The 27,392-nt window shown below is 44.7% G+C and overlaps 1 protein-coding gene across 1 annotated transcript in view; it reads right to left on the reverse strand.

Annotated features, from left to right (window-relative positions):
* FAM114A1 (family with sequence similarity 114 member A1) overlaps positions 1-27,392 on the reverse strand; it is a 151,149-nt gene that overhangs the window by 65,554 nt on the left and 58,203 nt on the right. The window contains exons 4-5 of the mRNA XM_069202098.1: positions 14,247-14,354; positions 4,347-4,453 (exon numbers count right to left, since the gene is read on the reverse strand). Coding sequence (XP_069058199.1) covers positions 4,347-4,453; positions 14,247-14,354 — 215 coding nt within the window. The remainder of the gene's footprint in view (positions 1-4,346; positions 4,454-14,246; positions 14,355-27,392) is intronic.

Below are 27,392 nucleotides of genomic sequence, written 5' to 3' on the forward strand. Positions count from 1 at the left end.
GTCCCTTGACGTTCAGCATGGTCTGAATTCGTAACTGTAATAGTTATATACTTGTCGTCAAATGACCTCCTATGAATTTCTAGGATAGTACTTCGTTCATCTTTCTCCTCCCATTGATGTGGTTTGAAATTCTGTGGTTCCTGCTTGGTTGAATCCATATTGTTTAAATTTATCGTATCTTGTTGGTCCATATTTTTTATTCCTTCCTCATCAGAGTTTGTTTCATTCTGCTTCCTATTTTGACATGACATTCAATATGTCTACCTGGACATTTATTTTGGTAGACTGATAAGACAGGGCGTCAAGAGTTAGTTGCGAGGTCTTGAAGAAAATATCCCATACAGCATTTTGATCCAGTTGGTTTTGAGTGACTCGTGAAGGCAGTATGTCCTGTTTTACAGCCTCCTTACTTGCGGAATCATCCATGTGTGTTTTTAATATGACAGAAGCGCTTAACGATCTGTCTACAAAGGCAGAGGTGTTCAGTTGAGTGTTCAGTTTAGTGTCTAAGATAGCATATTGGTATTCTTGTGTTTTAACCCCCATATCTTCGCTCCGAGGTCCTTTACAGCCATTTTCCGTAAAGCTCAAATCCAGTTGTAGATGAGATGGAGAAGTGGGGTATAAATTTAATGAGCCTTGTTTGTTATAGTCGTCTGAAGAGTGGGTGGTTTCTGGAAAGAAGATCACGCTCTTGGCCAGCCTCCTGTGGGCCCAATGCGGATAATTGTTGCCTGAAATCCATACCTCTTTTAATGATTACGTTTACCTCAAGGGGAGGTTGAATCCCTGTCTGAGGATGCTCATTAAGGGCTACCAGAGATGAACAGTCAGAGGCAACTGGTGATGGCGATGATGACTGGAGGGTTAGTAGATCTAAATCGCTGATTGAACCCCGGGCATTATCTTTAAGTTTGTCATCTGTTAGAGTTGTGATATTACCAGGGGCAGATTTTTCCACAGCCCCCTCCTCCTTGGTCACCCTTATGTTGCCTTGCTCAAATATCAAACTGCTTTCACTTTTTATAGGGGAAATTGGATGAGGTAGAACCGCAGAGTCATTAGGTATGGTGAGGATCACATCCATGGGGTCCCTCAAGAAGTCAGATTTATGAGGAATGATTGTCGGTTTCTCCAACCTCTGGAAGAAGGGCGTTATTGGAGAAATTAAGGATTGTTGCCCTAGCTTCATTTTTGGTTTCTGTTTTGATATTGAGGACGGAGTTGAGGGTTTATTGTACTGCTTATTCCTCTTAGTTTTTGGCTGAATAGCCCTCTCTTTCCCAGATCGCATTTTCAGCAGCCAAGCGGATTTCCCGTCTCCTTGTTCAAACGTGCCGCCACACATCGGTATTGAGGAGCACGAGCACGCGTGCTCCTCCTCCGGTCTTGCAGGATCCTCCTCAGACCGCTAAAGACTCGAGCCGCTAAGGAAGTTTAGCTGGTCTTAGGCTTTCGCCAGGCTTTGGGTAATCCCCGGACACGCCTCCACACCTCAGCTATTGAGGGGCGCAAACTTCTTCGTCCTCCTCCTGAGTATTGCTGGGCTTACTGGAAACTCTGCTATATATCTGCTGTATATCTGCTATAAATCTTCGCGGCCTTGAGGGGTGGGCTTAGTTGATCCTACTATACCTGAAGGGCCTACTAAGGCATTGGGCACAAAACGGCTCATCTCTCAGTGTTTAACGACTTGACACACAGTATAGCGAGCGAGTCTCGATGTTTTCCACAAGCTGCCCCCAGACCCGGACCCAGCTGAGACGCTTCTGTGGAGGCCTCCCCTTAGCGCCCCTAGGACCCCCCACAATACAAGAGTGAAGTCCTGAGGTCGTCAGCCAGCCTTGCTACCCGCTAAGCCACTAGGCCGCTTGGATCAAGTCAATACCTACGGATGAGGCAGAAGATTCCACAGGCCAGCAGACGCAGTGAAGATGGCAGGGGGCCCGAGGAGCCCAGGAGACCAAGAGGCTGGAGGGGCTAGCGAAGCTGGTGAATCTGTTCAAGGCCAAATCTCTATTCAGGGCTGGTACATCAATTGAGGCTTCTGAGGCTGCTAGGGCCAGTGAACGTCAGTCGGCGAACTCGCGAGCAACCCCTACGGGGGGAGCAGCTCAGGGGCGGCCGGCAGCAAACCTCCTGCCCGTCTGCTCGCTCGCTCTAATCCAATACCGCGGGCGGCAGGAGATGCTATTAATGCGAAAGGCAGCAGCCAACAGTCTGCCCGACCCGCTTGCTCCCCGCTTGCTGCCTGATCCGCTGCACGCTGCTCGGTCCGCTCGGGTGCTGCCGTATGCCCTTGCTGCTTGGACTCGGACTGTGATCCCGGGGCGTTCCCAGCGTAGTCCGTCTTCTCTCTCTCTGTCTCACAATTTGAGTTATTGATGGATGGTTCCGGACAAGCAATCAATAGTAACTGGTCTGGTGCCTTTTCACTTATTTTCATTCTTTCATTCTAAGTTCATTAAATATACACCACACCAAACCACAATGTCATCATTAACTCGAAGTCTTTGATCTTTGGGCAGCCAAGAGTCAAATTCACCAATGTAGATATATCTGCTATTACCATCAAAATTAACCTGCCAGATCAAGATGTCGGTAACAAAAAGAGGATCTCCATGTTCATCAAAGTACACATCTTCCCCCACTAGATTTCTGAAATGTATATTCTTCACAAAATGCAGCAGTTTGCCGAGCGGAGGAAAGAATCCTCGACTTGCAGTGCCATAGTGTGAATCCCTTAATATACCTGTCCTTATGCGTGCACAAGTTTGTGCACTGACATAGACAGCCAATGTCAATGAACCAAAAAAAGTTTAGCATCTGTTTCGTCCTTTAGTGTGAATTTGTAACTATTTTTACATTCTGTTTTGTAGCAGAATCAGCATTATTTTTCTATACAGCCATGTACAAGAACTTTGGATAAAAATGTATTCAAATTAGATAAACCTATTAGAAAACCCTAATAAAGAAATAGTTTTATTATACAAAAAGATCTAAACAAATGAATAAGATAACCCTTTTTAGGCTCTGGTGATTTCCAGAAATCCCCAAAAACATATTAAGACCGAACCACAAACACATGTATGTTTAACAGAAGTGGTACTACAAGTGTACATTTTAAGTACTTTTTATGCCTTTGTGATTCCAACCTGAAATGTCCAACTCCCCATTAGTAAAATTGCAAAAAGAGAATAGTTATACTAATTGCACATAAATATTCAATTACTATTCCCATTTTAGTCTCATTTTAGATGTTTTGGTTCCAAATCACGAAGCCATGTTTTAGTATGTAAAAGAGTTCTACAGGAGTTCTATTTTACGAACACCAAAATGCATTTGTGAATAGGCCTCTTGGAGCTTCTGGCTAGGGTGTGACACAGGGACGGCCCCTCCACGAAAGCGGAGGAGCGTCGCCCCTTAAAAAAAAATGCCCCAAAAACAGAACAATAAAATGGTAATAAACTTTCTTTATTACCATTTTATTTTTCAGCATCCCGTCCTGAACCGAGTGTCAGGACAAGCGGGGTAATGGCTGCAGAGTAGCAGCAGGGATCTGTGCACTAGATTAAAGTGTGCATGTCCCTTTGGCCGTCCATCTTGCGATGACCAGCCAGACATGTGCAATTTAAACTTCTGAGTTAGAGAAAGTGCAGGCCTCCAGCACTCTTGTGAGTGCTGAGAGGGGCTGTACCCACCAATACTGGCCCTGCTCGCATTCTGGTTACCAGCATGAAAGCAGCGCCGGGATTGGCTTGTCCAGTTTTTCAATTCCCGTTGTTCATTAGAGCCAGACGACGAGAGGGCAGGAGAACGTCCCAAGGTAAGTGATGTTTTTAAAACTTTTTATTATTATTGTCACCCCCCTCCTGCCCCTCCCCGCCTCCCCACAACCCATTGTAAATACAAGTCAGCAGCCACTGGTGTGGCCAGAATACCTGTTATTGACACTTGCCAGCATTTACTGCTGGCTGGACTGGGAACCAAAAGCAGTCCTGGCAAAAACGTTGAAAAAAAGCCCTGCTACTTTTTCCATCCATCCCCCCTCCTCTCTCCTTTTGTCTTTACTCTTTCTTTCCTCTGTCTATTCTAAAGCACCGGCTGTGCCTACTGCCATGAACCTGGAGGAGCTGGAGAAAGTAGCAGAGGCACCAGCAGCGGTCTTCTGGCTTTCAAAACTGGCATCCAATGGCTCCAGCCCACCGGGAAGCTGTCCGATCGAATAAGTAGGCAGTCCAGCCTTTCCCCTGTATTTAGGTACCTTCCTAGTGTACGAGATGCTCATGTTAGCATAAAACTTAGCATTCACAAAGAACAATACAGTTGTCAGAAGACGTACTTACTGTGTTTTGTACAACATTTGTGATTGTTGACAACACACCGCGAGAACTGGTCGAAGGAGAAGCCGGCGGAACTTCGGCAGCGACCCCGTCTGATTCCCAAGCACATTCTAATTAATAAAAAAAAGATATTAACAGCTCATTTTAATAGGAACAAACTGAGGGAAGGAAGTTGCCCTCTGTTTTGTTGGACACGCTGAAAGGACACTTCTACATGAACTGTGTTGAATATGCGCAATAATAGCTGCAGGAACACGCAGTTATGCGACAATTAGCAAAGCTACCAGGTTGCTGTTGGATGATAATGCATTTACATGTGGCCTTGCTTACAGATAGGGGGGGGCGAGACAACTCACGCCAGGGACCATTGGAGCATGGATGGCTCAGACGAGCTGACCAGAGCAGAATGGTGAAAAGCATGTGACAGGGCATCCTCGAACGCTAGATTTAAGCTTATCCAGAGTAATGTCTTGCATAGAACATACACGACCCCCAGAAACCTCTTGCAGATACAATCAGTGAACAAGACTGTCTGTGGTAGATGCAAACTGCCTTCAGCAGCATTTTCACACAGACATGGCCCTCTTAGCTGATAGTGGAATTCGAGCAGAAGGGTTAGTACATGACTGTACATAGCAGGGATGGTTCAGACAGGGACCCTAAACCTGCTTGCTGAGGGTACTGCCACAATGCAGGACAATGAAAATGGTAACACGAAATGTGTCACGCGGGTTAGTCCTAGCAAAGATGCCAGACTGCCATACACAGGACTGCATCTCGAGCCCTAAAGGTAAGAATCTGGAAGAGAGATTTATTGGAGTGGGCTCTTGTGGAAGAACAACACATGAAACTGATCCGCAGAGATGACAAAGTGGTAGAGAATTTGGTGACTTGGGGAGGTGGGCCATAATTACAAAAATTATGGACCCCAAATTAAAGGCCTCCCTGAAATAAGAACGTTGATATATGTGGGGACTGGTAGCGATAAAAGTACGATTGAGCATTATGTGTAGAATCTCAGAGAAATGCTCAATACCTCCTGTGACTAGATGTGATAGCATGGCCAAATACTGCAAATTGGTTGCACATGTGATAATGTTTATGCTTTGAAATGTTTTTCTGAAAATGCTAATAACCATATTATTTTAAAAAAAGAATATACACAGCAATATTCCATCACTTCTATATTATTCCATTGTTCCTGGAGTTTGCACTGAAATCAATTGCCAGACCCTTCGACATCAGCGGTCAGAGGGTGAGAGGCACGCCTTGACATCCTCTGACCAGACTCACCCAGCTACCTATCTTCAGCTTCAGGATGTATACGGCTCAGTTCACAAAACCAAATTTGAACTAAGTTTGACTTTGGTGCAGAAATGTCTTGCTTTATGAGTGTAAATGTACTTTTAGAATTCGCAAAGCGTGAAATTAAACTCATAAAGGACTCACAAGTAACATTACAGGATTATGGTGTATTATTTCCACGTGAAATAAATACACCCTGCCATCATGGGGACAGGCCTCTGTATTTTTAGGTGAAAACAGCTGCCAGAATAAGTGAATAATCATGAACCTGCATGTTTGTGTACTTCACAAACCTTTGTAGTCCCTTTCCTATGCTATATATGCTCTCAAATGTACACCTGTCAAGGACAGGAGTACATTTGTTCTTGGGATGGGGAAGTGGATGGAACACTCACAAAATTGGTGGAGGTTTATAGGAAAGCTGTAGTCCACAGGGAAACATATTCTGCAATTAGAGAAAACTAAAAAAAACTTTATTTACACTATGTGTAAATTACTCATCATGCTTGCTCCCATTACACACACCTGCTTGAATATCAGCAATGCTCATTCCCGTCAATAAATATATGCACATATATTTGACTTTCACACATTTGAGATATTTCATTTTTAACATTTCGTATCCATTGGTAGTAAAATAATTCTGTCTTGCCAGAATTATTTTTAGATCGAAGCCTACCAGACAGTGCAGCTGTCTGCTTGTTAAAGACATCTTGGGGGCATTCTGAAAGCTTTCCTGGGAATGCATTCTGTTCATTGCTTTCCATTGGCTTTGCGGTTTGTAACTCACATTCACTTGTTTATTCTTTACTGGCTTTATTTGCTTAATGCTGTCTGTAGGAAAGTACCCTTTTTCTTGGCATGGTTAGCCCCATTCTCTCCCTGTTGTCAGTGTGTTTGACTGTGTTCACTGGGATTCTGCTAACCAGGACCCCAGTGATTATACTCTCTACCTTCTAACTTGGTAACTTGTACATTTTCACCCCACATTTGGCATACTGGTGCCCCCATGTAAGTCCCTAGTATATGGTACCCAGGGCATTGGGGTACCAGGGGATCCCATGGGCTGCAGCATGTATTAGGTCACCCATGGGAAGCTCAACTTTGTGAGTGGGGGATGCAATTATATGCGTGTACTGGACATGGGTCACTACCTATATCCAGCTACATAATGGTAACTCGAAACCTTGGCATCAAACATGTCGGAATCATACCTCAATACTGTTGCCAGTATTGGAAGTATGATTCCATCCACTACGGGGGCTCCTTAGAGGACCCCCAGCATTGCTCCTACCAGCCTTTTGGGGCTTTCCGGGCAGCCCAAGCTGCTGCCACCCCTCAGACAGGTTTCTGCCCTCCTGCTGCTTGTAACAGCTCAAGCCCAGGAAGGCAGAACAAATAATTTCCTTTGTGAGGGGGGGTCTCCCTTTGGAAATAGGTGTTATATGACTTGGGAGAGGTAGCCTCCACAAGCCACTGGTATGCTTTGAAGGGCACAGTTGGTGCCCTCCATCCATAAACCAGTCTACACTGGTTCAGGGACCTTCAGTCCCTGTTCTGGTGCAAAACTGGACAATGGAAAGGGGAGTGACCACTCTCCTGTCCATCACCACCCCAGGGGTGGTGCCCAGAGCTCCTCCAGATTGTCCGCCCTTGGGTTCTGCCATCTTGAATCCAAGGTTGACAGGGACCTCTGGGAGCATCTGAGTGTCCAGGTCAGGCAGGTGACATCAGAGCCCCCTCCTGATAGGTGCTCACCTGGCTAAGTGGCCAATCTCCCTTTAAGGGCTATTTAGCGTCTCTCTCTTGGGTGGGTCCTCAGATTCAGATTGCAAGATTCCAGCAGGACTCCTCTGCAAACTCTGCTTTGACTTCTAGCCACTGGAACCGCAACTGGACCCTCCAGGAACCAACAATCCTCATCCACGACGAAGTCTCTGCTTGCAACGTTGTTTCCACTGCTCCTTCCAGCTTCTGCAACATTTCCCCAGCTGTGCATCCTCCGAGGGCTGCAAGTCTTCAGTCTGCACGAGAAGGAAGAAGGAATCTTTCTTGGAGTGAAGGAGTCACTCCCCTGCATCCCTGGGCACCTACTGCAACAACGACCGGCTGTGTGGATCTCCTCTCATCCTGAGCTGTGTGGATCCTGCATCACGGGTGTTGGTCCAGAGTAGTCCTCTTGGTCCTCTCTGTTCCAGCTGTCTAACTTTGGTAGAGGTAAGCCCTTGCTTTCCCACGCAGAACAGTACCCCAGTGAACCACGTCCCTTGCAGCTATAAAGGCTTGTTTGCATCTCCTCCAAAGGATCTATAGGCTCCATGTAGCCACAGTCCCCAGCACTCCTTCCTGAGACAGACAGCCTTCTGCGTCCTTCTCCTGCTGCGTGGGAGCCTTCTCCAGTTGTGCTGCGTGGGCTCTTTTGCGACTCCTGGTTCTTCGTTCCGTGGGTCTCCTGTGGGGGCTGCCTCTTCTTCTGTGGACTCTCTGCCGTGCTGAGGGTCCCCCTTGGACTCCCCCCGTTGGGTTGGGTCCTCCTGGACCTGACTGGCCTCCAGCAGCTCCACTTTTGCTTCACCTCGACTTCTGCCTTTGCCAAGACCACACTACTGACCGACTGCAATCATCCATCTGGCATGGAACGTCGACTGCATCCTCCAGGAACTCTTCACCTGCTCCAGATCTGCACTCCTGACCATCTTCGTCCTACCAGCAACCAACTCCTGCATCCACAGCTGAGTAGTAGCTCCTACTCCTCCCGGACTTCTCTGTGTCTTCTGGACTTGGACCCCTTCTTCCACAGGTCTTCCTCTTCAGGAGTCCACTACTGGTTTCTTGCAGTCTTGTCTGGGTGTTGCATTTTCTTAATTTTCTTCCTTTTGGGTGGTATGGGGAAAATCCAGTAACTTTCTCCTTTCTTCCTGGTTGCTGGGGGCCCACTGTGGTACTTACCTTTGGGGCTTCCTTGTACCCCAGCTCCCCTCTACACATTCCACTTACCTAGGTGGCGGTCCTGTGTTGGCATTCCATTTTTTAGTATATGGTCAATATTTTCTATCTGCATTTGCACTATTTCCTATCACTTTTTATGCCTATTACGGATAGTTAGTGTACATATTTAGTATGTTTACCTACCTGCTATTTGAGGGTTGCCTTTCTAGCGTTTTGGTACTGTGTTACTGTAATAACAACCCTTTATTTTCATAACACTGAGTGGTTTCTTTCATGTGTGTAAGTGCTGTGTGACTACAGTGGTATTTCATGAGCTCTGCATGTCTCCTAGATAAGCACTGGCTGCTCATACGCACATACCTCTAGAGAGCCTGGCTTCTAGAAACTGCCTAAACTACACTAATAGGGGATACCTGGACCTAGTATAAGGTGTAAGTACCTCAGGTACCCACCACACACCAGGCCACCTTCCTACACTGTCCAGCTGGAGTTCAACCCTCCCGTGGAGCATCACCTATTTACTGTATTCTTTTGAGTACTCACTTTCTATAAACAGGCCTTTAAATCTTATTCTTATCTTGTCACATTTGCTGTGCATTTAAAGACAGAGGTCAAATGTTAGGCTCTGTCTTCCGAGGGAGCTTGGTGTCTACTTTTTTTCATTGACTTCAAAGTGAGAGGATTTATGTGACAATCTTGCTGTGAAAGAAAGTCTTTTTTCTAGCACACAACACAATGTAAATGTTTGCAAATGAACTGTGCAGATATTTCACAATATATCAGTATTAGGAAAGTACAAATTAGGCACTTGTTTTGTAATTCTGAAGTGGGGTGGAAACAAATATTAACACCATCAAAACAAATCAATACACTAGGTGATAATATTTCCACACATTATCGTTTGTGCAATGTATACTTTTATCAGTAAACCTGTTTGTGCAAATGTAATGGTCATTAGAAATTATATTGTGTTTCCTGTAATGGCAGTGGGCTATCACACCATGCATACTTCACTTTATGCCACTCCACGCCACTGCACTCTACTCTGCACCACTCCACATCAGTGCATTGTACTCTGCACTACTCGCCTCTACGCCTCTTCACTTTATGCCTCTCTACTCTGTTGTGTACCACACTACTTTATGCCAATGCACTCTATGACACTCTACTCTAGTCCTTGCCACTGCACTCTACACCACTTCAGTCTAGGCCACTACACTCTGCACCAGTCTGCTCTGCACCACTGCACTCTATCCCACTGCACTCCAAGCCACTGCCCTCTGCGTCAATACACTCCATGCCAATGCACTCTACTTTGTAACACTCCACACCACTGCACTTCATGCCAATCCATTCTATGCCACTCTAATCTACTCTGCAGCACTGCACTCTACTCCACGCTAGGGCACTCTACTCTACATCACTGTACTCTACCCTGCACCACTCCACTTCACTACACTTGTAACCAATCTCCTCTACACCACCTCACTCTACGCCACTCTATTCTAGTCTGTGCCACTCCGCTCTATGTCACTGCACTCCACACTGGGTCACTCTACGCCAGTGCACTTTAAGCCAATCTACTCTACTCCAAGCCACTCTACACCACTCTACTCTGCAACACTGCACTCTACACCAAAACATTGTACTTTGTACCACACCACTCTATGCCACTGCACTCTTGTCCACTCTAATTTACTCTGCACCACTGACTCTACACCAGTGCACTCTATGACACTCTACTCTATGCCACTGCACTCTACCTTACACCACTCCACTCTAAGACTATCTACTCTACGCCACTGCACTCTACACCTCTGCACTCTATACCACTTTACACCAATCTGTGCCACTTAACTCTATTCCACTGCAATCTACTAATGCAATATATGCTGCACCATTCTACTCTACGCCACTCCATACCACTGTACTCTGGAACACTGCACTCTATGCCACTGCACACTACTCTGTACCACTCCACTCTACCCCACTGCACTCTACACCAATCCACTCAACACCACTCTAAACTACTCTGCATCACTGCACTCTATGCCACTTTACTTTATGCCACTGCACTCTACACTATGGCTCTACACTTCTCCACTCTACATTGCACCACTCCACTATATATCACTTCACTCTACTCTGAAACAATCCACTCTACCCCTCTCTACTCCACTCTGCACCACTCCACACCACTCCACTCTACTCTACTCTGTGCCACTGCACTCTAGCCCACTCTACTCAAAACCAATGCACGTGTCACCATTGCACTGTACACCAGTCTACGCTGTATCACTGCACTCTATACCACTATACTGTACTCTGTAACCCTCTATGCCACTACATTCAGGAAGCCTCTAGGCTGAGACTGTGACAGCTCTAGAGAGCTAATCAGCAGCAGTTTCCACAGAGACAGAGGTAGTCCATTCTAATGGCTCAGGGGGTGCACTATGTGCTACCGGAAGCACTGGTGTCGGTGTTGGTTTGGTGATAGTGTTTTACACAATGTCAATCTCTTACTTTACCTCTTTATTTGGAATAACAATTTTGATGTTAAACTGCTCTTTGACCACCAGATTTGATCGCAGGCGTAGACATAAAATAACATTATACTCAGTCAGCTATTTGCCAGGCAACATATGCGCCCACAGAGAAGGGGCTAGTACTTCATACCATGGTGCCCTGTGTGATATTTCCCTCGTACAAGCATTGAAAGCCTATCAGCTGGAGACATGTAGATATGCTCAGGAGGTGCACCTTTATCCTCTAAGTTATTCTATTATTGGGGAAATGCTGAAAGACAAATGTGATAGTTGTACTTCGGCAGTGTCAGTGTAAAAATGTATATGGAAATGTATACAACAAAAGTACCTATGAAATAGGCCAATAATTCCACTTTATTTACTAAAGTCCTTTGCCAGCCCATCATAAAATACATTATGTGATATAAACCAGTGCTACAGCAGTAATTGTGCATCTTCATATATGAAAACAACCATTCACAAAACTTATAGATCTTGCCTACGTGAGAGCTATTGGCTTTGCCAATGTCTTTTAGCCATCTTGTAGAGCAGCAAACGTAAGAGGCAAAGCAGACGAGGAGGAAGAAAGCAGAAGCAACGAGGAAGAAGAAAGAAGAAAAAGCAACACAGATAACGAAGGAGAAGAAAGAAAAATAGTACCTCAACACAGCACGAGCAGTGGAAGGACACTAATCAAGAAGAAGGAGTCAGTACTTGGTCTATGCTCCACACAAAGAAGAGTAAGTGAAGACGGCACATGCTGGGCAATTAGAAAGCAGAAAATAAGAGTGACATTGAAGAAATCGCATGGTAAGCAAAGGTCGGCACCAAGCCCCCCTGTAATATACAATATCTCCACAAGCGACACAGCATGCATGCTGCCTTAGGCAAGCCCTAAAAATTATAGTTCTGCCTGTTCAGCAGAATACCAACAGTGGCACCACAACAACAAAATAAAACGGTCTTCTACAGAGCACAATGCTGGCTGATTCACCAAAAACCATTTATGTGGTTCCGCATTCAGCAGATGAAATTAAAAAGGCAGACACCCTCCTTGTGGTCGTGGAAAGAAATGTTCTGTGCTATAAACCAATTTACTTAGACAAGCGTGCAGATTAGACAATCGAGTAACATGAAGGGAAAGATTAATTTCCTCTCAGATCGAATACCGGGGTTTCAAGCCTCTGTCCTTTAAAAGAGCACTCTTTTCACCCCTACGGAGGGATGTAGTCACCCATCCTTTTCATGGGGAATGGTCACCTCACATAAACGGACCTAACTCAGGATGCTAATGAATTACCGAGAGTTAAAAAGAACGAGCAGTTTCATTAACAAGACATCTAGCATTATTCTCTATCTTTATCTATCAAAATAAAAGTCATAATTTTCATGGTAAAGTAAGCCACAGAGGAACAAGCATCTTATGTCAGTATAACTAGGCCATGTGCCTCTGATGCTGCTTTCCTTTACAGGCAGACAGGAAAATGCACTTTGTAGAAAACCAATGGCCACACCGTAGGTCCAAAATACATACATCATGCCAGCGCAGCAGGGTTTAGGGTTTTTGAGTTGAGCAACAAGTGCAGATATTAAAAGGCTGGGTGAATTCTAATACGAATTCCTGAAAATTCTGAGTTTCAGTTTGAATGTGCCAATAAAAATCTACATTGTACTGCTGGGAAGAACAAACACTGCACTTGTAACTGAAGTGCTTTAGTTTCTGTCACCATCTAGGACCCCCATCAATATTTTAAAACATTCTGCTAATTCACTGGCCCTAAATATGTCTTCCTTGTAATGAGGACAAAGAGCAATATCTAATCAACTAAACCACACCCAGCGATTTCTATTCCTTTAGAAATAGGGTGTTAGCTAACAGAAAGATGTTGGCAGGTGTGTCCATGACTGAGAAACACAAGGGTCATAGATGTGCTGTGGGATAAGGGGAACCTTCTGTTTATGACTAAGCACTCTAGAATGATGATGCACCAGATTTAGACCTGTCACATCATAAGATGCTCAGTCTATCATTTGTAGAGTACCAGTAAACATACTTCTGGAATTGACTACAACAATCCCTCTATGCTGTCACCAGGATGCTCCCTACCTTCTTAATTCATATTCAGTATCCAGAATTTCACAATTGCCTATTTTCTGGGTCTTTTCCACTGTTAAATATCAGCAGCATTGTCCTGCTTTATTGTATCAGGGCAAACGTGGGAAGCTGTGATAATTATCACACAACTCGTAATATCCAAGCCTTGTGCAAACTCCTGTTTTAACTCTTAACTTGTAATCAGGCCAGAGATAGATAGTTTAAAGTACATAATCTAATGTGTCGCTAAAGGCCTTGTCAGCTGTTCATACTAATTAAACAATTTTACTCCCACATTCCTTTCTTAATGGATCTTTTATTTGCCAGCAGAAACAATCACGGAACATACTGGGTGATATACATTGCAGAAGAAAAACAATTTAAGAGAAACAGGCAACTGTTCTGGTGGTGGACTGTGAGAGAATGGGAAGTTATCACCAAAGAATCTGAAAGGAAGCAGCAATTACTGATCCTAGGGTTAGGATCCTGCTGGCAAATATCTGCAAAGTGACTACCTATTGGCAATGTTGCATCAGCCACGACAGACACAAGCGGGGGACTTTCATTGTAAAACCCTTTGCCAAAGGCACATGCTTTAATCCAGTTATAGCCTTAATAGAAAAATGTAGAAATCATAGTTAATAGGAGAAAAAAAGTACCAGTAACAACATGTGTTTGTATGCAATGACATGCCACAACTTAGTCCCTCGTTCCACGCTTAATAACAAAGCCTGATGAAAAAAGCTACAGGCGGCGGCGAGGAAATAGCTACACTTGATACAACTGAGCGCATTTTCACAACTGATTTCTTGGTAGAAAAAAACATGTTACATTATGCAGATGTTCAGTAATTTGTACCATATATCGTGCAAAACTTAATATATGTGTAACGGCCTATATATTCGTTGGTTTAGGCACCACACAAACATTTGAGAGTTAAAGGCATTATATGCACATCCTAGTGCTTGCAGCATGAGACCATAAATAAACAAGACAACTCAAATAAATATTTGGTCTGTAAAAAAGTACCTGGTTTTACAGTTTCAGGGGTGTCAGAACACGTATCTTCATGAGGAGCTGTGCTATGAATTCCAAGTGTGGCGCCAGCTTTTTCCTTAACTGCTGTCAATCCATGACCTATTGTGAAAAAAATTAATTACTGGCAGAAAAAGCAGAAATAATATGCATTATAAATATCCCGACCATAACGTATTACAGGCAAGACAAATTAAATAGCTAAATATATGATCCATTATAATTTCAAATAGATTTTTACAAATTTGTTCTACTGGTCTGTTTTTAGAAGCTTTGATCAGGACTGGACTGATCTATATGGTAACCCGACAGTACCTGAAGGATTTGCCTCACAGATCAGTGTATGGGCTGTTTTTGGGCATATTATGTGGTCTGTCGGACGGTTTTCCTGTTGATTTCTTTGATAGTGCTACATATTTTGCCCGCAGCACCCATAAATCCATGCAAAGTCCCATACCCCGCAAAACAGCTATACAGCTTGCCTTTACGAGTTTGAAACTACCCTGTTTTGTAAACATGAGCCACTTTTATTTAGGTATCCGATTCACAAATGGGGTGGCTTTTAATTTGGTGCCTGGACCTCTTTTTGTCCTAGTGCAACCCTAGGTTTGATGTTAGTTTACTGGGGATCTTGTCTCCAGGGAAGTCTATCTGCTCTGCGGTCAGCCCATATTTATGAACCCTGACTAATAGGAGAGTAAGCTTACTTAAATGGACACTCACAATAACAAATGCCTTTTAATGAAAAGCATCTTAAGCTACCTTGTAGTGTAAGGCTCACCAAAGGCATCTGAGCTTCAGTGCCAATTAGTTGAGAAAACAGTTTTTTACTTAGGAAGATATTTTAGTCCCAGAATAGTAGATGAAAAAAAAACAAAGACTGTTATTGACGGCAGAGAATGACCACTACAGCCCTCTAGTCAATTATTTTCTCTGCCTCCTGCAACACAGTGCCGCCTTCTTAATTTCCAGCTCTGTCTTTGCTTTCATAGTATGACTACTCCCTCCAGGGACATAGCTTGGTCAGTAAGATAAGGGTGTGGGGTGGTGTAATGATATTTGTGTTTTGACCATTGACTCCACATTGCACTTAGCCTAGTAACACACCAAACATTAATGACCACCAACTTAATTTTTGCCTATTGACTTTATTTTAGCATTAGTCACTGCCATGTTAAAAGCTGCAAGTATTTTTCCATGCCCATGTTATACAATGTGCTTTTTGCTCATGTTTTTATTCTTTGTGTCTGCGTGTTCTTTCTCACCAAGGGCTTAGGCTGATAAGAATGTGCCAGGATGATGTTTATGGTACTGCAGCGAACGGTTTTGTTTTGAGAGAGGGCACCTTGGGATCTTGGCCAATTCCAACGTGTTCTTTTCAAAACGGACCTGAAGTAGCCATCATTTTTTAATAATAAACGTATGGAGTGGGAGGGGGTTTCTAGAATTCTCCTCTCTGGTTTGTTTAAAGTATATAAGAGGCGTAGACCAGATGGACCGGGGAGGGACTCAGATCTCGGACATGCTCAGGACGCTGAAGTGTGTCATCCTTCCCTTGAGGATACTTGATCTCTCTCTCCACAATCGATTCTGGGATCTGACTGTCTGATGTGGATAAGGAGGGAGATTTACCTGTGCTTCATGGTGATGCACTTTTAATTCTTATTATTTGCTTTGCATTGTAACACACACATATATATATATATATATATATATATATATATATATATATATATTTGCTTTGTATATTGCAGCGCCAAATCATTTCTACAGGTTTTTATTTCATGCTGTGACCATTTTTAAACGTGTGCTTTCAGCATGCTAATCTTCCTCTATGAAGCTTGCAGAGAGGTTTAATAAATGTATTTCTTGGACTAAGAGTTGCATTCCAGAGATTTTTGGTCTGTGCAGGAGTGTTTCATCTCAGTTTGTAGTGAAGCAAAACAGGTGGGTTTCGTGTGCTTCAGATCTTCCAATAATCAGGCTGGCATATAATGATACATTATACGACAAGCAGGGTGCATGGGAGGGGCCTCTGGGGCAGTGGAAAGAGAGAGGAATGTCGATTGGTAGGGTTTGTAAAATTACCAATATTTTTTTACAACCTTAAAAACTGAGAGGGAGAGAGTGTGTGTGTTTTTGTCAGAATGTATGTGAAAATTCCTGGTGAAATCTGACAGACATCTCACCATACCTGACTGAAGCATCCGTACCCAACTAGTTATCAGAAAATTCATTTATTATGGGGGTGTAGCATCTCACAGACCCTCCCCCTGAAGATACGCCTCCGACTCTCTTGCTTGTCGGAATCGCTGCTCTGTAATCTGAGGAATCACCAGGTAGGAACACAAATGACTTATCTGAGGAGTTTCATTAAATGAAGATGCCCCTTGGTAAAACATAAATAACTCCCAAAGAAAGTGATTTGGGTTAGAACAGGTAAGCAAATTGTCACAAGAAAAACATCAACATGGGGATATTGTCTATTGAAGGATACTGGCTCTGCAGCTGCTTCACACGTTCAAATGGTGGGGAGACACTTACTGGCCAAATGCAAAGGAGCATCTAGCACATGGACACTCACAAGCATTTTCCCAGGACCAAATAGTATGGTATGTGGTGTGACTGACATTACTCTGTTAAACTGTATCTGAGTTACTATCCCTCCGCCTCACACAGAAGTAGGCCTTCTTTGTTTGCTATCAAGAGCTTTGAGAGTCAAGTGTACAAAGGAAGCAACTTGATTATTGAATTGGCATAAAATAGAATCTTAGACCTCACATTCTCCTTTTGCCTTTAGTCTCTTATCTGAAAAAGAGTTTTCAGAAACAGGCTCAGTCAAAATTAGTGAGTGCCTTAAAAAATCCTTAATAAAGACCCCTGAAAAAAGTATGTGATTCACTGGGGTGGGCAGACACAAACACCCAAACTCCGCCGATAGATGTGGTACAGTGGGAAAGTTTTAGCTATGGCACTCGGAGATTTTCTGTTTAACCCTGGCTTTACCACTTTACCCAAATATGCTGGCTGTGAACTCTGTTTTATTAGTCTGGGCAGGTTTCACAACACAGTGGAGTTTCTTTGGTGCGAGTAGTCCCTCAGTCTCACCATCAGGAATCACTCACAAACCAGTTGTGTAACGAGCAAGATGGCAACTATGGAACTATAAAATGTGATTTTTATTAATCCTGGCACCACCTTATGACAAATTGCATGCACTTGGCAATCACTTTTTAAACTTATTTCTATGTTCCCTTTTCTTTATAGATCTAGGAAGAGCTTAATTCAAACTAAACATGGGTAGCAGGTATGTGCTAAGAAAACAGGACTGTAACCTGAAAATCATTACGTTTTATGCACGTTGGAGAGAACACCTAGTCCCATGGCACACTCACTAAAATGTGGTGTCTTAAGAAAGTTATGGACCTTAAAACAAAGTAATCTACTCTCTGGTGTTGGTAATCCTGATTCACCAGATTGTTTATGGTTAAATCATGACCTTCATATGCCTTTGTCCCATTAATTGCAACAATGTGATAGAAGTGAGCAAGTGACTGAAAGCTTGAGCTAAGCCTGAACCAGAGGCCTGGCTCAGCTTGAAGTTTTCTTGGATCCTTGAGCCCAAAACGATCCATGCCTTCATGCAGCTTCTGTCTGACGCCCATGCTCTAATCTCATGTGCCAAGAATTAAAGACAAAGCATGAACGAGACAAAAGAGATAACCATCTAGTGGCTAAAATGCACAACGTGAAACCACAAAACTTGGGATCAATCGTGGCTTCCCTACTTCGCCAAATTGTGCAATCCTAGGCAATTGTTTCATTTCACCTTGTCACCTTTTTCATGATCGCATATTTGCGCAACTTGAAGTACCCAAGTTAATTGTGTAATCTGTACAAAACCATCTCTTCGGTGTGATTTAATAGACTATAATGCTATTGCAGGCCACATAGAGAGTGCACATGAAAACGGACTTGCTTCTTGTTTCACTAATGGCATTTCTGTGAGAGACAGGTAAGGACACACATGTTTGTAAGCTCATGTTTGAAAATGAAAATGTCACTTACCCAGTGTACATCTGTTCGTGGCATCAGTCGCTGAGATTCACATGGTATGCATGAGCTCGCCATCTGGTGTTGGGTCGGAGTGTTACAAGTTGTTTTTCTTCGAAGAAGTGTTTTCGAGTCACGGGACCGAGTGACTCCACCTTCTGTGCTCATTGCGCATGGGCGTCGACTCCATCTTCGATTGTTTTCCCCGCAGAGGGTGAGGTAGGAGTTGTACTATAGTAATAGTGCCCGCGCAATGAAAAATGTAAGTATGTACCTATTAAAGGATTAAGTAATATATATACAAATGTACAAAATTGAAGGTAACTTCTGAACTGCTACAGGCTTCCGGGGAGGTGGGTGGGTCCATGTGAATCTCAGCGACTGATGCCACGAACAGATGTACACTGGGTAAGTGACATTTTCAGTTCGATGGCATCTGTCGCTGTAGATACACATGGTATGCATAGACTAGTAAGCAGTTAGTTCCCCATAAGCGGTGGTTTAGCCTGTAGGAGTAGAAGTTGTCTGAAATAGAGTTCTTAATACAGCTTGACCTACTGTAGCTTGTTGTGCGGATAGCACATCTATACAGTAGTGTTTGGTGAATGTGTGAGGCGTAGACCAAGTGGCTGCCTTACATATTTCTTGCATTGGGATGTTTCCTAAAAAGGCCATTGAAGCACCTTTTTTCCTTGTTGAATGTGCCCTGGGAGTAATGGGCAGTTGTCTTTTTGCTTTAAGGTAGCAGATTTGGATGCATTTAACTATCCATCTGGCTATACCTTGTTTTGATATTGGGTTACCTGCATGAGGTTTTTGGAATGCAATAAATAGCTGTTTAGTTTTTCTGATGTTCTTCGTTCTGTCAATGTAGTACATTAATGCTCTTTTGACATCTAATGTATGTAGTGCTCTTTCAGCCACAGAATCTGGCTGTGGGAAGAATACTGGTAATTCTACCGTTTGATTTAGATGGAATGGAGAAATAACTTTTGGTAAAAATTTTGGATTAGGTCGTAGGACGACCTTATTTTTATGTATTTGTATAAAAGGCTCTTGTGTTGTGAACGCTTGAATTTCACTTACTCTTCTTAGAGATGTAATGGCGATGAGAAAGGCAACTTTCCAGGTGAGGAATTGTATTCCGCAAGAGTGCATGGGTTCGAAGGGTGGGCCCATGAGTCTTGTTAGAACCACGTTTAGGTTCCATGAAGGAACAGGTGGTGTTCTTGGTGGTATAATTCTTTTAAGCCCTTCTATGAATGCTTTGATAACTGGTATCCTATACAAGGAAGTTGAATATGTAGTTTGCAGGTATGCAGATATTGCTGCAAGGTGTATTTTAATAGAAGAGAAGGCTAGCTTTGCTTTTTGTAAATGGAGCAAGTAATTTACTATATGTTTTGGAGTTGCCTCTAGTGGTTGTATCTGATTATGATGGCAGTACCAAACAAATCTTTTCCACTTACTTGCGTAGCAGTGTCTAGTGGATGGCCTTCTGGCCTGCTTTATGACTTCCATACACTCTTGGCTAAGTTGTAAGTGTCCGAATTCTAGGATTTCAGGAGCCAGATTGCTAGATTCAGCGATGCTGGGTCCGGGTGTCTGATCTGTTGGTTGTGTTGCGTTAACAGATCTGGTTTGTTGGGCAGTTTGATGTGTGGTACTACAGACAGATCTAGCAGTGTTGTGTACCAGGGTTGTCTTGCCCACGTTGGTGCTATTAAAATGAGTTTGAGTTTGTTTTGACTCAATTTGTTTACTAGGTAAGGAAGGAGAGGGAGAGGAGGAAAAGCGTAAGCAAATATTCCTGACCAGTTCATCCATAGGGCATTGCCTTGGGATTGCTTGTGTGGGTATCTGGACGCGAAGTTTTGGCATTTTGCGTTCTCTTTTGTTGCAAATAAGTCTATTTGTGGTGTTCCCCAGAGTGTGAAGTAGGTGTTCAGAATTTGTGGGTGGATTTCCCATTCGTGGACTTGCTGGTGATCTCGAGAGAGATTGTCTGCCAGCTGATTCTGGATCCCCGGAATAAACTGTGCTATTAGACCAATTTGATGGTGGATAGCCCACTTCCATATTTTTTGAGCTAACAAGCTTAACTGCGTTGAATGTGTTCCTCCTTGTTTGTTTAGATAATACATCGTTGTCATGTTGTCTGTTTTGACAAGGATGTATTTGTGGGTTATGATTGGTTGGAAAGCTTTTAGTGCTTGAAAAACTGCTAATAATTCTAGATGATTTATATGCAGTTTTGTTTGATGTATGTTCCATTGTCCTCTTATGTTGTGTTGATTGAGATGTGCTCCCCACCCTGTCATGGAAGCATCTGTTGTTATTACGTACTGTGGCACTGGGTCTTGGAAAGGCCGCCCTATGTTTAAATTTATACTGTTCCACCATAGAAGCGATAGGTAAGTTTGGCGGTCTAGCAACACCAGATCTAGAAGGTGACCCTGTGCTTGAGACCACTGTGAGGCTAGGCACTGTTGTAAGGGCCTCATGTGCAGTCTTGCGTTTGGGACAATGGCTATGCATGAGGACATCATGCCTAGGAGCTGTAGTATTGTTCTTGCTTGTATTGTTTGGTTTGGAGACATGTGTTGAATGACCCTGTTGAAATTGTGGATCCTTTGTGGAGTTGGCGTTGCTACTCCTTTTGTTGTGTCTATTATGGCTCCTAGATATTGCTGTACTTTGCTTGGCAGAATGTTTGATTTTGCAAAGTTGACGGTGAACCCTAAATTGTAGAGGGTTTGTATGACTTGATTTGTGTGGTTTGAGCATTGTGTGAGCGAACTGGTTTTGATTAGCCAGTCGTCTAGATACGGGAACACATGTATTTGCTGCCTTCTGATGTGTGCAGCGACTACTGCTAGGCACTTTGTGAATACTCTTGGAGCGGTTGTTAAACCAAAAGGCAATACTTTGAATTGGTAATGTATTCCTTTGAATACAAACCTTAGATATTTCCTGTGTGATTGATGGATTGGTATATGGAAATATGCGTCCTTGAGGTCTAGGGTTGTCATGTAGTCGTGTTTTCTGAGCAATGGTAACACTTCTTGTAGTGTGACCATGTGAAAGTGGTCTGATTTGATGAATGTGTTTACTACCCTGAGGTCTAGAATTGGTCTCAGTGTTTCGTCCTTTTTTGGTATCAAGAAGTACAGTGAATAAACTCCTGTGTTTATTTGTGTGCTTGGTACTAATTCTATTGCATTTTTTTGCAGTAGTGCTTGAACTTCTATCTCTAGAAGTTGTGAATGGTATTTTGATAAATTTTGTGATTTTGGTGGTATGTCTGGAGGGAATTGCATGAATTCTATGCAATAACCATGTTGGATAATTGCTAGGACCCATGTATCTGTAGTTATTTTGTCCCATGCTTCGTAATATTGATGTATCCTCCCCCCCACTGGTGTTGTGTGGGAGGGGTGAGTGACGTGTGAGTCACTGCTTGTTGGTAGTGTTTTTGGGGCTTTGAAATCTTCCTCTATTCCTAGGAAATTGCCCCCCTCTATACTGGCCCCGAAAACCTCCCCTGTACTGTCCCTGGTAGGTGGGCGGTGCGGACTGTGAGGTGCTAGCTTGTGTGGCCTGACCCCGAAACCCTCCTCTAAAAGGTGTTTTGCGGAAGGTGTTATAAGATCCTCTGCTCTGCGGGGAGTAGAGTGCGCCCATGGCCTTGGCAGTGTCAGTGTCCTTCTTGAGCTTTTCTATAGCTGTGTCGACCTCCGGACCGAACAGAAGTTTCTCGTTTACTGGCATGTTAAGCACTGCCTGCTGAATTTCTGGCTTGAATCCAGACGTTCTGAGCCATGCGTGCCTACGGATGGTAACCGACGTATTAATGGTTCTTGCGGCCGTGTCTGCTGCATCCATGGAGGAGCGTATTTGATTGTTGGAAATGTTTTGACCCTCCTCAACAACCTGTTTTGCTCTTTTTTGCAGATCTTTTGGGAGATGTTCAATGAGATGCTGCATCTCATCCCAGTGGGCTCTGTCGTATCGCGCTAGCAGCGCTTGTGAATTTGCGATGCGCCACTGGTTTGCTGCTTGGACAGCAACCCTCTTCCCGGCTGCATCGAACTTCCTACTTTCTTTATCTGGGGGAGGTGCATCCCCAGAAGTGTGTGAGTTTGCCCGTTTTCTGGCAGCCCCTACCACCACAGAGTCTGGTGGCAGCTGAGAGGTGATGAAGACAGGGTCCGTAGGAGGCGCCTTATACTTTTTGTCCACCCTAGGCGTCACTGCCCTACTTTTAACTGGCTCCTTGAAAATGTCCTTTGCATGGCGTAGCATGCCTGGGAGCATCGGCAGGCTTTGGTAGGAGCTGTGGGTTGAGGAGAGGGTGTTAAATAAAAAATCATCCTCTACTTGTTCCGAGTGTAGTTCCACATTATGGAATAGAGCTGCTCTAGCCACCACTTGTGAGTAGGCTGTGCTGTCTTCCGGTGGTGATGGCCTAGTTGGGTATGTGTCTGGGCTGTTATCAGACACTGGTGCGTCGTACAAGTCCCACGCATCCTGATCTTGGTCGTCGTGGCTCATGGCGGTGTGAGCTGGCGAATGTGACGGGGTGTAAGTTGGCGAAGCCGGAGTTACAGGTGGAGGAGTAAACTGAAGCGTTCTCTTTTGTTTGACAGGTGGAAGGGTACTGATCTTCCCAGTCCCCTGCTGAATAAAGATACGCTTTTGCGTGTGATCCACGTCAGTGGATTGCAGTTCTTGTTCAAATCTATGTTTCTTCAGTTGAGAAGACATAGAATGCTCTTCGGTATAGGAGCCAGAAACAGGGTCTGATGTCGCTTTTTTCGGCTCCGAAAGCCCTGTCGATTGTTTTTTCGGCTCCGAGGTAACCTTCCTCTTTTTCTGTGCCGAAAATTCTTGGCCTCTATGGTCTTCGGCGCCACTGTCTCGGCGTCGATCGGTGTCGACACCGAACTCTCGGTGTCGATGCTTCTGTTTAGCACTCTCTCGGTCCCGAGGAGGCTGCGTGCCGGTGTCTCGACCGAAGTCGGACGATCTCGACACTGAATGGGCCTTTTTCGGTGCCGATTGTTGGTCACCGAGAATTTGGGTGGAGCCATGGCCGGTTGGCAGTGGCGTCCCCTGGGCCTTCTTTCCTTTTTTAAGGTTTGATCTCGACGTCTTACTCACAGTTCTTGTAGAGTGTAGCTCGTCGGAGTCTGAATCCTGGATGGAAAAGGATTCCTCCTGTTCTTCTTCTGTCTCGAACTGTCGACGCTCTTTTGGCGTGGACGCCATCTGCAGTCTTCTCGCTCGACGGTCGCGCAGAGTTTTTCGGGACCGGAACGCCCGACAGGCCTCGCAGGATTCTTCACTGTGCTCGGGTGACAGGCACAGATTACAGACCGAGTGCAGGTCCGTATAAGGATATTTGTTGTGGCATTCGGGGCAGAATCGAAACGGGGTCCGATCCATCGGCGTTGTCCTCCACGCGGTCGGGCCGACTAGGCCCCGACGGGGTGCCGAAATCTACCCCGAAGGGCACCGAAGCGCTTCGATGTTCAACGCGTCGTCGTATGTGTCTATCTCTAACCGGATCGCAACGATACCGTCGAAAATCTTCCGTCTTCAGCTATCTTTCCGTTCCGAAACTCGGAGCGACATGAACACGTCCGAACCCGATGGCGGAAAGAAAACAATCGAAGATGGAGTCGACGCCCATGCGCAATGAGCACAGAAGGTGGAGTCACTCGGTCCCGTGACTCGAAAACACTTCTTCGAAGAAAAACAACTTGTAACACTCCGACCCAACACCAGATGGCGAGCTCATGCATACCATGTGTATCTACAGCGACAGATGCCATCGAACCTATAACTTCTAATAAATGCCACACAATACAGGAATATAATATGATGTACTAAGGTGAAACACTTCCACATGTTAGTGAAATAATTTGTTAACATTTTTTAGGAGAATTTATCATATTTTTACATGTTTAGTGCATGATGTCTTTAAACGTGAAGGTGTTTCCAAAGATAGGCAGTACAGGACACTTTGGTACTTCTTTTCCTTTATTTCCATTCACATGTAAATACATGTTTACACTGGACATTAGTGTCCAGTCAAGTGAACAGCAGCTCAGTGCTTCTATTCGCCATGGTTCCAAATGTAAAGGTACGTAGGCTTCCAAGCACCCCTGGGACCATACAATGAGTATCCCGGATATAGCACAACTCCAGTGACCTCTGATAGGGCAGGGACACAATAATGCTAGGGTTAATCAGCATGGAGAGCTTTTTGGAGGAAGGAGAAATCTGATGAGTCAATTTTGACAACTTCGATTTGTATGAAACAAATTTTCAATGTGAGCATATAGCTCAATCTCCTATTTATAAGATTCACATTTTAGATGCATTATCAAGATGTCTTTTAAAGACAGTTTAGAAAAGCTCAATTTCTGATTCTGTTCAGGGATTCAAGTAAATCAAGGCAAATCAAATATACACTAGTGTTTTTGTTGGCTCTCAAATGTGACATAATTGAATCAAAAGGGTGATATGATGGCTGCTTTACTATTTAATAAATTGTGCTGAGCTGTAATACTTATAGCAGAAGAGCAAAATAATGGTTTGAAATATCTATCGGAAAGTGGACATTAGTAAAGGCAAGACCATAAGAGCCAGGCCATAATCAGAAACCATAATCCAAAACTCATAATTTGGAAGTAAGTTAAACATACCAAAGAGCTTATACTATATCCATTGCTGCTGCATCACAGGGCCTCAAAATGCACGCCACTGATGAGGCCTTACAGGACAAAAACTGGTCAGTGTTTGTGTTTGCACATGTGCACAGGGGATACAGCATAGCAGTTTGGCATTTATGGTCTCTATTGAAGAAGGACCAAGGCTGAGTAGCACATGGGGGACTACCCTTCTGTGATGGCACAAGCAAACAAAAATGGTAGTATTAAAAGTGCCCAGAATAATTACCAGTGCCCAAGATAAATACAATTAGTCACACCCATTACATCATTTTGCTGTTTATATGAGCAGCCGTTAGATGCATTGTTATGCCCAGATGTGGGACTGCTTGCTTGTTCTTCCATAGGGATTGAAGCTTCACCTCGCCTATGGTGCTAAACAAGGCTGAGACAGTTCTGGAGTAGGTTGTGTTCCTGTGCAGAGGGCGACTATCCTAGGAGTTTGGGATAGACTGATCCCACTGGAGGAGGTCCCAGGCTGCTTTCCACCCCTTCTGTAATGGTAAAGAAAAGCCTACAATGGTGGTTTTGGAATATGTCCAGAGTAATTGCCAAAGGACTAGATAAATGCAATAATTTCCATACATCACATCTTTTTTATTTGCCATGTGAGACCCAAGAAATTGTGTGGATCTGCCCAGACAGGGGACCCTTTACTGAGTGTCCCTCTGGGCATGCCCGGACAGAGGATCTCTCACTGACTGTCCCTGTGGGTACGCCCAGACAGGGGGTCCCTTACAGACTGTGCCGTAGGGACTCAAGCTTCACGTCACTAAGGAGATCATCAATCACATTTTTTGCAGTCTACAATTTAGATCTTGGTGGAGTGGGGCGGTAGCTTGCCTCCACCAGGGTACAGCCATACAACAGAGAATTACAGGTCAAGAGGAGCAGTGGATATCAATCATAAAATGCTATCCCCGACTTAACAAACCACAGAAAGTAAGAATCAGATCATTTAGACCCATGCTACAGTGTACAATGAGGCACACTCTGTATATGGCATCAATTGTGACAGTAGTTCATATTAGGATTTCAGTGGAAATTGCATTCAATCCTGCATTTGTGAGCTAAGTACCACCATGTACTATTAGCTGGAACTTGTCTGTCTAACAACGGCCTACACATCAACACCTTAAAAAATTGGTGCAATTACTGTTGGCACACATTATGTTCATGTTTTTTTATCCTTGACCTACTAAGCAGGTGCAAACAAACATCAATTCTATTTGCTTCAGTGTGTTTTTGCACCTGCATTTCATGATCAGGTCTAAATGACCATGTTAATAGGTGTTTCAAAGCTTGTACAGACAAAAAAGCCTTAGAATATCCTTAGATTCAAGTTATGTTGTAAGTAGAGAACACCTGACAGAAACTCCACGAATAGGCAGATTCACAAGGATCACTGGCCGAAGATCAATGTAGTTAAAGAGCTGCATGAAGCTGTGGTGAGGGGAGGCGTGGCCAAGATGGCGACCGGAGCGGCAGCATAAACTGCAGCTCCGATCCCTGGCCCATACAATTATCCTGATCGACATCCTTCGCGGGGTGCATGTATCGCCTGGGGTGCCGTTCGGGGGGCCGTACCGCTGCCCGTTGCCGGAAAGAAGAGGGGAAACGGTGAAACACTGTGGAACTGCCGCCGTCCGGGAAGCACGGCGGGCGCCTGGCCGGCCGCGATCTCTTTTTGCCCTGAGCCCAGCACGCTCGCAGCGTGCACACCGCAGGATTCCCCGAGTCCCGTGGCTGCTGCCTGGGCTCGCTGGGACCGGAGTTGTGGACCGCTAGCGCCTGTGCCTCATCAGAGGCGAAGGGATTGTGATTTGTCCCGGGGAGCCTGACCAGCAATAGCGGCGCCGGCAGGGCTCTCCCTGCGGCGGCGCCGCCCCTCCTCCCTCGCGACCTGCCGGAGCAGGTTTGCCTGGATGCTAACTTTTGGGGGAGACCCCCACGGGTGGTGCTGGTGCCCTGGTTCTCCTCACGCTTGCTGCCCGGAGGTCGCCGCCCCTCTCCCCTCGCATCCTGTCGTAGCGAGGTCGCCTGGACACCATTTATTGTGGGAGACGGCTGCGAATGGTGCTGGTGTCCCGGCTCCCCTCCCGCTTGCAGTGGGCTACCCTGGGCACCGCGGCCGGCCCGGAGGTCGGACCGCACATAAAACTTTGCCACACGGCCAAACTGGCTGCGGCCGCCATTTTTTTTTTTTTCTATTGAATTCTGCTCCGTCAGCTCCAACAACGAAGCGGTGCACCCTGGAAGGTACTGCACTGTATTGTAACAGTACACTGGCGGAGGTACTTCAGGGCGCAATCGTGCAGCGGGGCGGATCAGTGACGTTCTCACGCCCGGC

Source organism: Pleurodeles waltl, chromosome 1_2 (assembly GCF_031143425.1).
Source record: "Pleurodeles waltl isolate 20211129_DDA chromosome 1_2, aPleWal1.hap1.20221129, whole genome shotgun sequence".
Taxonomy (NCBI): Eukaryota; Metazoa; Chordata; class Amphibia; order Caudata; family Salamandridae; genus Pleurodeles; species Pleurodeles waltl.